General features: G+C 35.1%; 1 protein-coding gene across 1 annotated transcript; it reads left to right on the top strand.

Moving 5' to 3' along the window:
* The first annotated feature begins 513 nt into the window (after positions 1 to 513).
* LOC137391680 (uncharacterized) lies at positions 514 to 11,961 on the top strand. The gene is made up of 5 exons (XM_068078204.1): positions 514 to 579; positions 2,155 to 2,263; positions 3,379 to 3,477; positions 7,690 to 7,869; positions 11,515 to 11,961. The coding sequence occupies exons 2-5, from the start codon at positions 2,207 to 2,209 to the stop codon at positions 11,644 to 11,646; spliced, it is 468 nt and encodes a 155-aa protein (XP_067934305.1). The 5' UTR covers positions 514 to 579; positions 2,155 to 2,206; the 3' UTR covers positions 11,647 to 11,961.
* The last annotated feature ends 3,628 nt before the right edge of the window (positions 11,962 to 15,589 follow it).

The raw sequence follows: 15,589 nt of genomic DNA, 5'->3' as shown, positions 1-15,589 counted from the left end.
TTTCAAAAATCTATAGCTCAGGCAATCGTTTATCTCTGCTTTTGTTAATATAGGCTTATCTAAGACAAGGTATAACAGGAAGAGCTTATGAGCAAAACTCTTTAATTTCAAGTGAAGCCTCTAAAATGTTAGAGCTGTTTTATGACGGATAAAGCATGTGTTGCAATATGTTGCCATTGAGGGATTCTCGCGTACTTGTTGGTGCTCCTCCATGATCACGGATGGTATAAGGCAGGAAACTTTGATGATAGATGTTTTTTGTCATGCTAGAAAGTTATCTCATCTTACTACAGCTTCAGCGCCCATTGTTGATGTTCCCTTTTCCGAGTTATTTTATTATTCGTTTTAGACGGAATGGTGCTGCTGATTTTTATTTTGAATTATCCTGATAAATAGTGAAAGCCGATGATTTTTTTCTTTTCTCAAGAGCGACTAGACCAAAGTTTTCTCTAGCTGTAGAAACGCTCTTGTCATATTGCTTGAAGTTTTTATTAAGCGTATAACATTGTTTTAGATATCTCAATTTCATATGCTGTGGTTTCGTTATGAGGGTCCTAAACAACACCAGCATATTCCATGGTAGGTCTACAGAGGCTCGTGTATGCAAGCAGTTTACGCTGTCTCAACTTATATGATGGATCTACTGTTGTGAATCGTGGTCGGGATAAACCGTTCATGTAGTTTGAGCAATAATATACAGTCTCCTGAGGGGCTGTATATCATTGGTTAGACCAATGTCTTTTTGGGAAACGTTAAAAGTCAGTTTCAGGGAGACAGAAAAAATTGCCAATAAGTTTGCATTTGTTGAGATGCACACCTATACAATGGAATCTACCAAACTGTGATAATAGTTTGTAACCGATAGTCTATTTATATTTGTGTTGAATCAAAGGGGCTTTTCACACGAACATATTTTATAATTCAGAACTAATAGATTTTTGTTACTTTCAGTTATTTTAGTACATATCATGATTGCTACCATTAGTAGACTGCAGTTGTGTAAGTTGAAACACAAAGACAGGTTGGGCAGTTTGAATTATAGGGCAGGTGATTCTAGAATTTCATTCTCTAATTATTTTTTATGAACAAGCTCTTCGCCAAAAAATTAGTTACAAATGATGTAAACATATGAATACAATTATATCGATTTTGATGACAAAAATGATGTGTGCTAGTAGTTGCAAGTTGATGCATAACCTTTTGATTACTTTTCATGTGGTATTTTAATGAAAGCAAATGTAATGCTAGTTTCAATGATAGGCCTGTAGTCCGATGGTACAGCCTGCATTTGTGTGTTTTTCGTTAAGGTTTATAATCTTCATTAATCAACTTAACAGGGATAAGTCGATTAATAAAGATCATAAACCTTAACGAAAAACACCACCATCTGACTACCGATGTAGCTATGCGTAACAGGGATACATATAGCTTTTAAATTAGCTTATGAGCGAGATGACAACTCCTATCTTTTTTAATCAACTTTTTATTTTTGCCACTCATCTTCTCTTTTATTTTATTTAATAAATTGATGCAGAACTATTGTAGGGCATCAAACATACCACATACAAAACTTTTTTAAGTTAGTTTCCCTTTTGCTTTAATGTTATGTGTAAAACTTAGCGATATAATTAATTGGAGCTATAATGAGCACCTCAAAAAACACAGCTGCATAATGTATCTCCTACAAAAACATATTTATATCCTACAGTTTTGCAATATCACTTACTGGAAGTTTCAAGTACGAGCTTAGAGTGAAAGGCTGGAACCAACAGCAAGCCTGTCATAATCAAATGCCCTTCTCAGAAGCGTGTTTACCAATTTTGATCTGCGTCGAAATCTTATTTTGGAATAATGTCCATGCGATAAAGTGTATAACACAGCATTAATTGATATCGGATATTCATAAACCCTTACAAACTGAGACACTTCAATTCTGATTCTAGTTTCACATAAAACTCTAATTCTAGCATAGCTTTAAACTATCACAATTTGATTTAACTATATATTGACTTAACTTTTATTAACAATGTGTCAGACCACACTTGCTTATGTTTTTGAGAATATCATGTTCTGTCGTTTTTGTAAAATTTGGCTAGTAAGGGCTAAACTGTAACAACTTACTAGTCGTGATTTGCATGTTCCCATTTTGTACAGGCGTTCCCAGGACCCAATTGAGTTAGTTGGAGCCTAAACTAGGACAGAAAGAATGGCTGCTTCTGACGCCCCCAGTTTAGTAAATGCAGTTAGCAAGCTTGAGGATAAGGTGGGAATTGAGAATATTTATAGGTTCACATTTTATACTGTAATAACTGATGTCTCTGGTTGATGGGATGAACTGCGCTAGCCTCGCAGATTTTAGTCACTTGGTTGGAGATGAACCTGGAACCAGATTAGGTCACTGGTTGATGGATTATTACAAGCTTCTTGATATTTAAAAAAAATACAGTCATGCTTTTAGATACGAGTGCCCCAACATGTGAGAAACTCAAGATATGAACTGATTTTTCAGCAAGTTTCTTCCTTGAGATTTGAATGATCTTTGGGATACCAGCATACAGGCTGGTTGTTTATGGCTACTATATGACCAAGTATGCGAGAACCTGTTTTTGAGAACAGCATTGCTCAGTCTTTCTCCTAGAATCAGTTTGAAAAAAAGTTTTTAAAAGGCTGACGAAAAGTTATGGTAAATGCAAAGCTAAATGCGGTTAGTCAGAAATTGATACTAAAAAATGAGGCGACAAAATTAAAGTAAGTTTAGTGAAAGATTAAAACTTAGCTTCAAGTGGATGTTTAGTAAGCTAAATTCATTTAAGGTAAACTCAAAGTTTCTATTACATAAGGTCACAAAAGTTTGAGTACTGAACGCGTTGCTCTCAAGTCTCTCATAGACGGCCGTTATCCACAATGTCTGTCTCGAAAGTAAAAACTCCATAAGTAGTGCACATAGTGATGTTACATTTTATTGCAAATAATAGCAACTAAATAAGGTTTTGTTATTTTTTAGCACGTACTGAATTACAACAATTAACAACATATTTTTCCACCGTAATATCCTGCTTAGGTGTTTTTTATTCATATTATGCTAATGAATTAATTTGTACTTAAATATTTTATATAGGAAATAGTGCCTTGAAATGCGAGTAAATTGACATACGACCTCAGTCTCAGAACGCATTAAGCTCGTATGTCGAGGTACGACGGTAATACCATACTGCATCTGTGCTTGGAAGGAGCTGTGTAACTAGGAAAGTGTGCAATGATTGCATCGTTCAGCCAGACATTCGGCTAGACTTCTCTGAAATTCAGTGAAGTTCTATTACTTTCTGATAGATATTTTACACGATATACTTTATGTGATAAAATTAGCTGTTCTTGTAGTTTCGTGCAACGGAAACAGAGTTGAGCAACCTAGAACGGAAAATGGAGGCAGAATATGCAGTCATGTTTGATGAAACGAATGCTATAGACAACCATCTAGTAAGTCATGCCTGTTTTTGAACAACTGTGTAGTGAGCTGTCCCATATCTTTTCTCACATTAATTGTTGCAATTTTGAAATCATGAGGCAATTCAGCTTGGAGACTGTGTACTCTGACTAGGAGTCTCTGACCTATGTAATAATAACATTTTTCCATACATAATCTTGTGAACACATAGACTTGTAGCCTAGAAACCATATACAGTAGACACTCCTATAACGTATACCTCCTATAACGCAAATTCCAAATAACGTAAAAAATTTGTGTGAAGTTTTTGCTTCCTACTACGTAAAAATTCCCTATAACGTAAAGTGCTAAATCGAGCGAGTTCTCAAATTCGATTTGAACGTTAATTTATTTCATCACATTTGTGAAAGAAAACACGATGTGCGTATAGCATTATACCTATTATATATACAATTTTTGCAACAGTCTAGTTTGTCGTGCTAAATTGCCAGATGTGTTGACACAACAGAGAATAAGATAGCTGCGCATTGTTCATAAATACAAAGGCGATTGATTGGTGCAGGTGTTACAGCGTCGGTCCATCAAATCAAATGTCATGAGTTGGAGTATTGTTGAAAGTTCTTCTTTATCCTAACCTTGACCTTTAGATACAGATAGACGACGAGCAGGTATTACCGCTTTTTGTAAAATATTTTGTTGTTTTGATTTGTTGTAGATGTATAAAATGTTTGTTATTAGTTTTACTTTGCAGAGTACACTTTGCTGTATTGGGAAATAAGCAAAGCAAATCATTGTAAATGACTTTGAATATGTGCGCTCCCCATCAAGTTATTGTAGAATTACTGCTATAATTGTCTATAAAACCAGTGAGATTGATCTTTAAAAGGAGAAAGGTTGTCAATGCTAACCAATAATACTGCAGTTACGGTACAGCCCACAAATTAAAAAAGTTAGGTCAAGTTTTTTCTTTTTTTATGCCTAAAGGGGTAAGTTTGGAAAGATCTTGGAACGGATTAGGCAGTTGACATGTATTTTACTGCTTATAACGTAAAATTCTTATAATGTAAGCATTACTGGAATGAATTATTTACATTATAGGAGCGCGTACGGTACAGTCAAACATCGGTTATGGACCATAATCTGTCCGACAAACGATTTGTTCAAAATCTGCAACTATTTTTCCCCATTGTAATTAATGTAAATAATTTTAATCCATTTCAAGTCCAGAGAACAATTTTTTAAAGCATTTTTTTCCTATTTTACACTATAAACTGTGTACACATGTAATAAGAGATCAGTTAAGATGATACAGTGACTCTTTTGTAAAGTATAGATTAGACTGAGTTGGGGTATTGGTATTGTATTGGTGTATTTTTATCAACTCGTGCCTCAGTTTCATTTATTCTGAGTCTTGTGTACCGTATACAATAAATATAAAGTGTAGAAGTAGGCTGGTGTTATATTTTAATAAATAATATCATGTCTAAGATCATAAAAAACCTAAACATCTCAGGTTTTATTTTTATCAATTTACCAGTTTTTGCCCAAACATTAGTAGTGAAGGCTAACCTACGTTAAAGTTACAATCTGAAAAAAATTAATACAGTAAAATAGTATATTCTAGCAAAAATCTTGGGAAAGGAAAAAAGCACACTAGAAAGTTTTACTGCCTTCAATTTTTACTAATTGTAATGTAAAAAATTTTCTTGTTGTTTGGTCAATGACCCAAACTTTGGTCAGTATGGCATATACAACCACCACAGGACCTTTCCGACTCATGATTTAAAATTGGCACCTATTTGGCCCTTCGCGTAAAGTATTTTCCCCTCATAGAAATGCTCAAGGTTTCTCGTAACTTTGCTATTCTGTAGATAATTGTATAATCATTAAATAACAACTTGAAACATCGAAAAATAATATATAAATATAAATCTCAAAGTCTGTGTGTATGTAGTGAAGTTTGTCCAGCTGTAGCTAATAAAATATTGCAATGAAGAATCCGTATTGCAGACGATTTGATCTCGACACCTCCCGCTGGTCAGGCAAATGCCTTACCGATTTAGCTACATGAGATTGATGGATTCCATGGGTGATATATGTTGCTATTTGGTTGAAAATACGCTACTGCCCTCTGGTATGGCGCAACGTAATTTTATGCTTGTTCATGTGAGAGCAAATAGTTAGCTCTTATTAGTAAGCGTGCTCAAATTAGCCATTGGCAATGTGCCAGGCTAATGGCAAGTGGCAGCCAACTCCATTACTTCTCATTGTTTGGAAGCTGATTTTTAATACCCATGCAACGCCAAGCATCTCGCTAGTAAAATATACAAAATAACTTATTTAAACTTTATGTAGTTCTGTTCGCGTCTTACTAAGGTATAATAACAATGAAAAATGTTTTGTTGGTACTTTAGTAATTTAGCGTTTTCCCACGACCAAACACAAGCGAAGTGAGTGTTTAGGAGCTTTATGATAAGTGCATATGTGCACACAACTCCCGAAAATTATCCATCATTGGCCATACCCAAACCTTTGTACCGAAATCCCATCAATAAATTTAACCATTTTTCTGCGGAGTCGTTCAAGTATAATAATGATAAAAAACATATAAACCTATTTAAATATGTTACCAAGTCTTTGAAAAGTGTCGACAGTATCCCAAAACTTACCCATCTGATCGGATTATACATAATTAGAAAGGTTAATTGGGTCTAAAATCGCCATTAAAACCTGACAAGCCGTTTTAATCAAAATTAAGACCGGCCAATAAAACGCCCATAAAGCCGTGCGACAGATAGTAGAACCATAAAGCCAGCGCATTTCACGAGAAAAATGTGCACATTTCACCAGTCTATGGCTGAAATTACCGCTGGAATATCGTTTGTTGCTCTCTCTCTCTATATGTTACAACGGTAAAATATTGAGAATAGTAACTTTAAGATCTTGAGATTAGATTTTACTGAACTATACTTTTCCCAATTATTAGGGAAACTGAAAAATTTGCGTACCTTCAGTAAAATCCAATTTCAAGATCTTAAAGTTTCTATTCATCGGCTCACACAAACCAACTCTCGATATTTTATCGTTGTAACTGGAAACAAACTTTTTCCACTATGAACTGTACTCTTCCCTCTCTCGAGTTCCAAACATTAATGACTTACTTGTTAACAACTTCGCTAGGGAGCGCATCACTCGATTAGCTATCAATTACCAAATCCTACAACGTAGAAGAGAGGAGTCTAGACTGCGCGACCTTTAACAGAACACTGCACTTATCTAACAAAACTATTTCTATTATTTTCTATATGAACTTTTTCTAAACACTTTATATGTCTCCTTTTCTATATTTCTATTATTATATATTTCTTTTGTTATTAGTTCGTATACAAAATACTTTACATATACTTATATAGGGCCTACATATAAATATATTTACAACATTATTCTATATCATATACCATTATTCCATTTCTATTATTTTATATACAACTTAACATTCCCCATATACTTTCCATTCACAAAATTCCTAACATTTTTCTATACTTAAACTTCTAAAATAGAACTTTTTCCCCTTTATATATCTATTTATATTACACTACCAAATACAACTGTAATATCAACAATTAACCAATTACTCATATACCTGGTTTCAACCCAACTTGAGCTCCAAAATAAATTGTTAGTTGCACCTTTTTTGAGTCGTGCTCCCTCAAATTTATTTTACATCATCTCGAACAACTCTCATTTACACTATACTCTGTCAATTCCTGCTGACAACTACTTTTTCAACAACCAGCAGTACCCTTTCTTTTTTCCATGATCGCTTTGGTCGTGGGCTGTATGACAGGGGAGTTTCTAGTATATATAATTTACTTTTCAAATCTTTTACATAGTTTACATAAAGTATTTATTTTACTGCCAAGTGTTATCATCTGTAACATTTGTTAAGGAGGTTATTGGACTATAAAACGAATACAATGAACTACAGTGTGTTTTTATCGGAGTGTTTGCTTGAACAGGAGAAGGTTGTAGCATACAAAGCATATTTTGAAACAAATGAATTTCTAATGAAAGTACACTAGTAATCTAGACAGTTAATTGAAATTTATTGTTTCTTTTGTTTACCTGCTGGATAGACTGACAAGATACCGAATGATTTTTCTTTGTGCCTATTTTGTTCTACATAAAATGAAAAGCTGGCCGAGTTTATAAGTTGTCTCAAATACAGTCATTGAAATGAACAGAAAAATCCAGTGCAAGTGATGCAGAGGATACAAGAGGTGAAGGCAGACTTTGCTCAGGTCAAGGAGGATGTCATAGCAATACAGAAGGAACAGGGTCAAGCTTTGCTGCAGGTCAAAGCAGAGTTTGACAAGCTTTTATCATCACTCAGTAACATGGAACATAAAGTGCTACAGTCTGGTGTAAGTCTATCACTCTTTCCCTAATCTATCCTATCACTTCTCTAATCTATCCTATCACTTCTCTAATCTATCCTATCACTTCTCTAATCTATCCTATCACTCCTCTAATCTATCCTATCACTTCTCTAATCTATCCTATCACTCCTCTAATCTATCCTATCACTTCTCTAATCTATCCTATCACTTCTCTAATCTATCCTATCACTTCTTCTCTAATCTATCCTATCACTTCTCTAATCTATCTTATCACTCCTCTAATCTATCCTATCACTTCTCTAATCTATCCTATCACTTCTCTAATCTATCCTATCACTTCTCTAATCTATCCTATCACTTCTTCTCTAATCTATCCTATCACTTCTCTAATCTATCTTATCACTCCTTCTCTAACCTTTCAGCCATTTGTCTATCCTATCTATCAGCTCTTTCTGACCCAATCCATCTGCCGGTTTTCTACCACATTTTTTTGCATATGATTTCTATGACAGTTAATAACTTGGAAGCATTGAACAGTCGAGTGTGTTGTGTAAAGCCATCAATGTTATTGGATCAGTTTGTATCTAATCATATGGTTGAGTTATTAGTGTAGTTTGTGAACTCACTCTGCTGGATATAGATTTAAGAATGCTATTAGCTGATATATTCTGCCACCATTTGTAAGCGCTCAGCATATCTGTACAATTTTAAAGGCAGCATTTTTTGAAGCTCTGTCGCCTTTGCAATGTGGCAAAAATTGTAACCTGCAAAGCAGGTGCTATCCTTTATGCTCCACTTCACATAACGGGCAACAGTTAGCCAATATGGGAGTTGTGCGTCGATGTCTCCCAACATAACTATGAATCAGCGGGTGAAGGCAACTCCACAATGATATTTCTGTTTCACACTGCTTGTCTGTATGAAAGCAATTGCAAAACATTGCATAGCTCCATGTTATCGTAATTTAAAACACTAATACAGTGCACCCTCGAGATACGATGTTAATCCGTTCCAAGGCTGGCATCGTATGGTGAAAAAAATCGTATGTCCGGTTATAGAAACCATTGTAATTATACAATGAAAAAAAGGTAAAAATCGTCCAAAATCTTTATAAAAATGCTGTACATATTGAAAATTAGTAACAAAATAGTATGTTAACTTTTGTAACTATAGTTACCTACAGTAGCTGCATTGTATTAAGTGCACCTAGTGGTTATAATCTGCAATACTGTAAAATGCAAAATTGTACCGGTAATCTGTTTACCAAATGCAGATCGTACGGTAAGAAGTTCTTACCTTCAAAATGTACGCAAAACATAAACATTGAATTCGCTTCGAATGAGGGTGGCTTGCCAAACTTACACTTTGAACTGAGTTTTAGTATGTATTTTGAACTATTTTACTGAATTTCAACTTTTTATCACAAAGTTTTATCCTTCATAAGTTTCTGTCTTCACTTTCGTTATAAAATTTAGCGTGTCTGGTTGAAACCTTTTTCAACCAGAATTCAATAAGAAAGGCCGAGCGATGCAGTTATCGAAAGCGGCCTCTCACACACCTGACCATTTAATGGCTACCGAAAAGAAAAATGAAATTTTATTTACTATACAGGACGTACATACCTTTCGAGTAACTTGACTTTAGCTGATACATATAGCAAATAAAGCAGAGAGGAGGCAAAAACGGATCAATGCTAATTATGTTGCTGTACACTTGAAGATTAATTTAATACGTAATGAAATGGAATTTTTAGCAGGCTAAAAAAAGTTGTCTAGTCCTGACCAATTTTTCTTCTGGCTTAAAAGAAGAAAAAAAACTGCTAGCTAGCTAACTCTTGTAGAAGGATCCAGAGAAGGTGCTACAGTATTTTTTCTTGTATGAAATGTGCACAAGAATCAATGTAACCGTACGTACAAAGTTTGTACGTATTTATACCGTAGAGGACAGGGCTTTAACAAGTTTCAGAAAGTAATGTGGATGCGTCAACTATCTTGAGTAGTTAGTTATATGAGTTACATACATACGATGAATTGTATTCGCGTAGGAGATAACAAGCCCACCTGCAAAGACATGGTTAAACAAGGAAATAAAACATAAAATCAGAAGGAAACAAATAAAATATGAAAAACATGCCACACAAGAGATAAAATATTATACATGCATTGTTTTAATATACCAGTCCACATCAGTAAATTAAACGCTTGAAGTATTTCTCCCGATGTGGGGTTTTCTGTATCTTCTACTTCCTCGCCCTTACTAAATGTTTGCTCATTTTGAATGCTGGTCGCGTGCATGGCCTTCTAACTCCTTCGAATCTTCAGTCGTAAGCTCCGTCTTGTGCTTGCTTTAATGGAGTTCTTGTTTTGATAATAATTGCAAATGCTGATTGGTTACGATCATATTCCTTGACAATGTTAATAATACGTGTGCCTTCTTCTTATTTACGATGTCTAACTTTGTTGACATAGAAATCATTTTTCCTTCGTTTTGTAACGTTTGTATCGGTCTCAGATTTCATAGCTAACGAATGAAATATAAATACTTGTAGTTGTATACGTATGCTGACTAAAAGTTTATAGTAAAATATATTATAACGCTACAAATGAATATTTGCTCTTGCTTGTGAATTTCACACGAAATTCTCCACGTGGAATGCTGCTATGAGAGAAGTCGATCATCGTGTCTCTTCCAAATGTTCTGAAAATGTTTTCGGCAAACTATATTTCGGTGTCTTTTTTATTTCGACGTGCGTTATGAGCACACCGACCGCCAAATTTTAACACGGGTGAAACTTTTTTTAAAATCGTATAGTGAAATAAAATTCGTATAACGAGGTGAAGACCTCACAATGTTCGACTTCGTACGGTGAAAAAATCGTATATCAGGGTAATCGTATCTCGAGGGTGCACTGTAACTTATGCCATTAAGAATGAGTTTATGAGCTTCTTGACTTTCCATAAGTCGGTGGTAAATTTTCCTTCAGTCAGCACATCTATGTCTTTTTAGAGCTTTAATTGTATTCAACATTACTGGTATGGCATGTTTCGTTGTGGCCAATCCTCATGATATATTGTTGGTACAATTGAAGTTTTTGGTCCCATAAAAGTCCTAATTTATGTGGCACAGAGTCAAGTCCGCTACATGGTTGAGTGCATTTAAGAGGCATGATGAAGGGTGTCACAGGTGCTTTGCTCTTTTAAGAGACATGATGAAGGGTGTCACAGGTACTTTGCTCTTTTACACTTCATGAAATGTTACAAGAAAACAGTCAACTGGTGATCGCTACCATAATGATGCTTGCCAAGGATCTCACTGGGCCAGAGTATGAGAGAGATTCATCTATTTTTTTTTCTATCTGCTCTAATTTTTCAATGAATATTTGTACTCTGTAAAAGCTGAGCCGAGAAGGATTACTATAACCCTTTCTCTCATCCAGTCTATCCATTCCTGGTCTATGCTTATCTTTTATGCAGCCGCTATCTTGCTAGATCATGAAATATGTGAGTAATTGTGGGAATCTATGACTACGGTGTCTGTTACCTCGAGCTCACATCTACCAGACTAGCACAAGGTACTTGTAATGCAATGGACCCAATTATAATCATCTATAGCCAGTTCATTCTTGTTGTGTAACTAGAGTGTCCTCTATTTTGCCCTATCCGCCTGCAGGCAGCGAGCACCGAGTCGGAGGAAGCGGAGATGAAATTGATGACCTTGATAGATCACATGGCTAACCAGGCCTCTAATGGTCAGCCCCCTCCTTCGGCTAATCAAACCTGTAGTGGCCACCCTTCTCCTTAGGCAACCTGAACCTTTAGTGTTCAGCTCCTTTTTGTTAACTAGATATCTCATAGCATTTATGTATATATCTTGTAATTTTACTCATTTCTAATTATTTTACTATATTTCAGCAGTCAAGTTCATTCAGAATGTTAGTATCAGGTGTTTAATCTTTTCTTACACCGGGCTGTTATTTTTATTAACTAATCAGTCCTTTTGACCAATTAAATACAGTTTTAGTAAAAATCATTTCTTGTTGCATTGCTATTGTATAACATAGGATGCTATGATCCATATCATCATTATTTGGTCTTTGCCATAGACATAGAATTGGCTGCCAGTCAGCAAATGATTAGCTCATTGACAGGATATATAACCGAGCTAGTTAGAGTCTAGAATGAACATCACTTGATTAAATATTAGAATTTTCTAGTCTTGTCATGGCCACATCTGTTTGTATGTGATCAATGCGATGCTTGCCTGCTGCCACATGAAATCTCAGCAAATGTGATTTAACATTCGTGAGAATTAATTCATGTGCTTTTTATTTACACAGGCTGTGCACACTTGCAGCAAATCAGAACAATATCTCAATTTGGTGACAAAACAAATTAAGGTTGAAATGTGGTTAATTTCAGCCTCTGATTTGCAGATTTTTAAGTTTCAAACTGGCGGAACATGCATCAATAATGCTGAAGTTTTTATCAAAAGGTATTAAAATATTATAGCTAGTGCAATAAAACTTTTGTCAATAGATTGTCAACAAAAGCCTGTTTGGACTAAAATTTCTGTTGGCTGAGCTGCTTTAAAAATCTAATGCAAAACTAATAAATCAATATTAGCAAGAATTTGTAGAAGATTTACGACCATTTTAAGTTCAATGTTTTGGTACCGATGGCCGGTAGCCTTATTCAAGGATACTGCAGTCATACATACACTGAACCTTTTTAATAGTCCCATGAAGAAAGGAAATAATGTATTTATTTCTGCAACAAACCTAGAGTTGACTTGTTTAGGTAAGACCACATGAGCCACACAAGCGGGATACACCAGTTTATGCAAACTGTACCATGACAAGGCTACACTCACAAATGCCATCTGAGCTGGGAAGTTTGCAATAGACACTCAGATGTCATTGACAGAAATGTTATGCAATGAATATATAAACTAATGATTATGCAAAACTTATTCAATGACGGTCCTTGTCTGCATTCTGCAAGATTTACATCCCTGTAGGTATAAGATTCACAAATCTGCTGTAAAAATCAAATCTATCATCAGTTCGCTAGGGTTTTCATAAGAAGGAACAAATTCAAAAATCCTTCACACGAAAACACCAATTTGTCCACGAGCTGCTTAGTGAACACACTCGCATGTAGGAGTCTGGTGAGCCGGTCAACTAGATGGTAAATATTGCACCTGCAGGAAATGGAAAGTGTCTTAGCAGGTTCTTGAGTATTGCTAGGAATTGTCATTAAATTTAATGTTTTAATAGTACATGTAGGAGTTTGTAAGTTAGATATAGGAATGACATTGGTTAAACGTATATTCATTAATATCACCAAAAGGTATGTGGTGTATAATGTACATGATGGCAAAGATATACAGTGCCCCTGTGGGGGCTGTATATCAATGATGTAGGTAAAGGTGCTTTTACTACAAAAATGTACGTAATTCGATCTGCTAACTTGTTCATCGACTCGAGTATATAGGTCGCAACGACATCAAATCTTATGCTTAGCACTCATGAAACTTAGTTTGGTATTTGCCAAACATCAAATCTTACGCTTAGCAGTCATGAAACATAATTTTTTATTTACTATCGTGCATAAATAAAGAAAATTTTATTATCAAAACTTGCATGTTTTGACTGCTATGCTAAATTGAGAAATAGTGTCAACTATGTACGCAAATGTATAAAAATAGGGCTGCCGCTCAGGAATGTAGTAGTTGCATGCTCTAAAAATAGGACAGCTCACAATCAATTTCTCATTTTAGCTTGTTAAACACATAAGTTGTCGGGAGACGTATGTTTGGGACGGTATCGACTTCTGACCATAATTGATAACTAGTAACAGCGTTAGTACAAGTGCTACCGGTGTAAGAATCTACCACTGCTGTCCTAGTCTAATCTGAATCTGTTTATTTATCAATTAACATTAGATCGCTGCCCTATGGTTGTACGCCATAAACACCTGCTATGATCAATAACCTAATTATCAATTTCTATTTTGTTCTTCTGTAGCCGTTTCAAAGCTTTTCTTGTTATGATCAAAGGTAGCCTTTTATGTAATGCATCGCTGTTAAGGCGAGAAAAGCCAATTAAGCTCTTGCGCTAAGTTCAACGACCATACGAGATGCTTCATAGATCCAAATGTCTGCTTTATGATAATTGAAAAGTCAGCTAAAGTCAGCTTCGATGAGATCTCTGACTTTCCATTTACACTCACACCGCTGATTAACCCCTGAGCTGCCTATTTCCAAGGTTAATGGCTGACATATTTTCTAAGTATTCATATTACTAACTGTTGGTAAACATATGGCATCGATTCATTATTTACACAAAAGTTTTTTAAGTAAATAAGTTTTGACTTATTGTAAATATGAGTGTTTTGTTATTTTACTGAGTAGCTTGTTTCGTTTGACTCCAATTCTTTCTTTTAATATCCTAACCTACATCCTAAAATAAAGGAAAGCATACTTTTAAAAAGTATTTAAACAAAACTATATAAAGCTTCTAATATTTTCATGCTCTGAGTTTATTTGGTTTTCTACAAAAATTATGTACTTACGGTATTCAGTGGTTTTGCAAAAACTTAGTGTTTTGTTGCTTAGCTGGGCAGAGACTTGGTGTGAAAGCTTGTGAGGTGTTAAAGAGTCTGAAAGATGGTAAATCTTACTTGAAGATTTGACTTAGATTCACAGCTGCCTAAAGCTTGTTGAAACACCTGCCACAGGTGATCTGTCCCATGTGTCACAGGCATCACTAGTGACCTGTCAGAGGTGATCTGTCAGCGGTATAACAGGTGACTTGTCAAATGTGTCACTAGTGACCTGTCAGAGGTGACCTGTCAGCGTTATTACAGGTGACCTGTCAAATGTGTCACAGGTGACCTGTCAGAGGCGACCTGTCAGCGGTATCACAGGTGACCTGTCAAATGTGTCACAGGTGACACGTCACAGGTGTCACTAGTGACCTGTGCTATTCTGTCAAACTCACGCATAGCAACATTGGGAACATCATGGCTGAATTAAATGTCAATAGATAAATAAATATACATGTAGGCCCTATATTGTTATAAAATAGGTAAGAGAGAAAAACCTTACTCATCCGAGTGAATATTTTCTTAAGGATTATAATGGTAAACTTATAAAGACCAGTATTGAGATAAAAGTGAGTATTGTGGTTCAATTCAGAGCTTGGTCGCTATGAGGGAAGTGAGGTAAGCCTGCATTTTTGTCTAAGGTGTATACCAATAACAATTTTTCATATAATCCTTCAGTTACAGTAGCTAATACATCACAAAAAATCTATCACTCTAGCATTAATATGAGGGTGAAAATACATATAATATGTAATCTGTTTTAAATGCCTGCTCTTGTTGTATTTTGTAAGAAAGTTTGACGATCTAATTCAGTACATAAGATTTACATATAATGTTTTCCTATTTCCTATGAACACCAAAAATAATGGTTTACTCTATTTATGAGTTTCTCAGAGTGACTTAAAGGTTGACTTGCAATAAAATTCATATTACAGTTATTTGGTATCAAAAGATTCACCATGTCTTACTCTGTTGTGTTGTAGGTGCCAAATATGTGGAAATGTGATTACAAGCTCTTAAAAGCTCAAAAACGAAAAGCCGCCATAAATTGGAATCTCTTTATTTCGATGACGTAGCCATGAAATTTGGTTATTGTCTTGTCACATGATGTTCTTATGTGAATTGAAAGGCCAATAAAA

The sequence above is a fragment of the Watersipora subatra genome, chromosome 3, assembly GCF_963576615.1.
Source record: "Watersipora subatra chromosome 3, tzWatSuba1.1, whole genome shotgun sequence".
Taxonomy (NCBI): domain Eukaryota; kingdom Metazoa; phylum Bryozoa; class Gymnolaemata; order Cheilostomatida; family Watersiporidae; genus Watersipora; species Watersipora subatra.
Note: the sequence above shows the minus strand (reverse complement) of the source record. Positions and strands in the feature narration are given on the sequence as shown.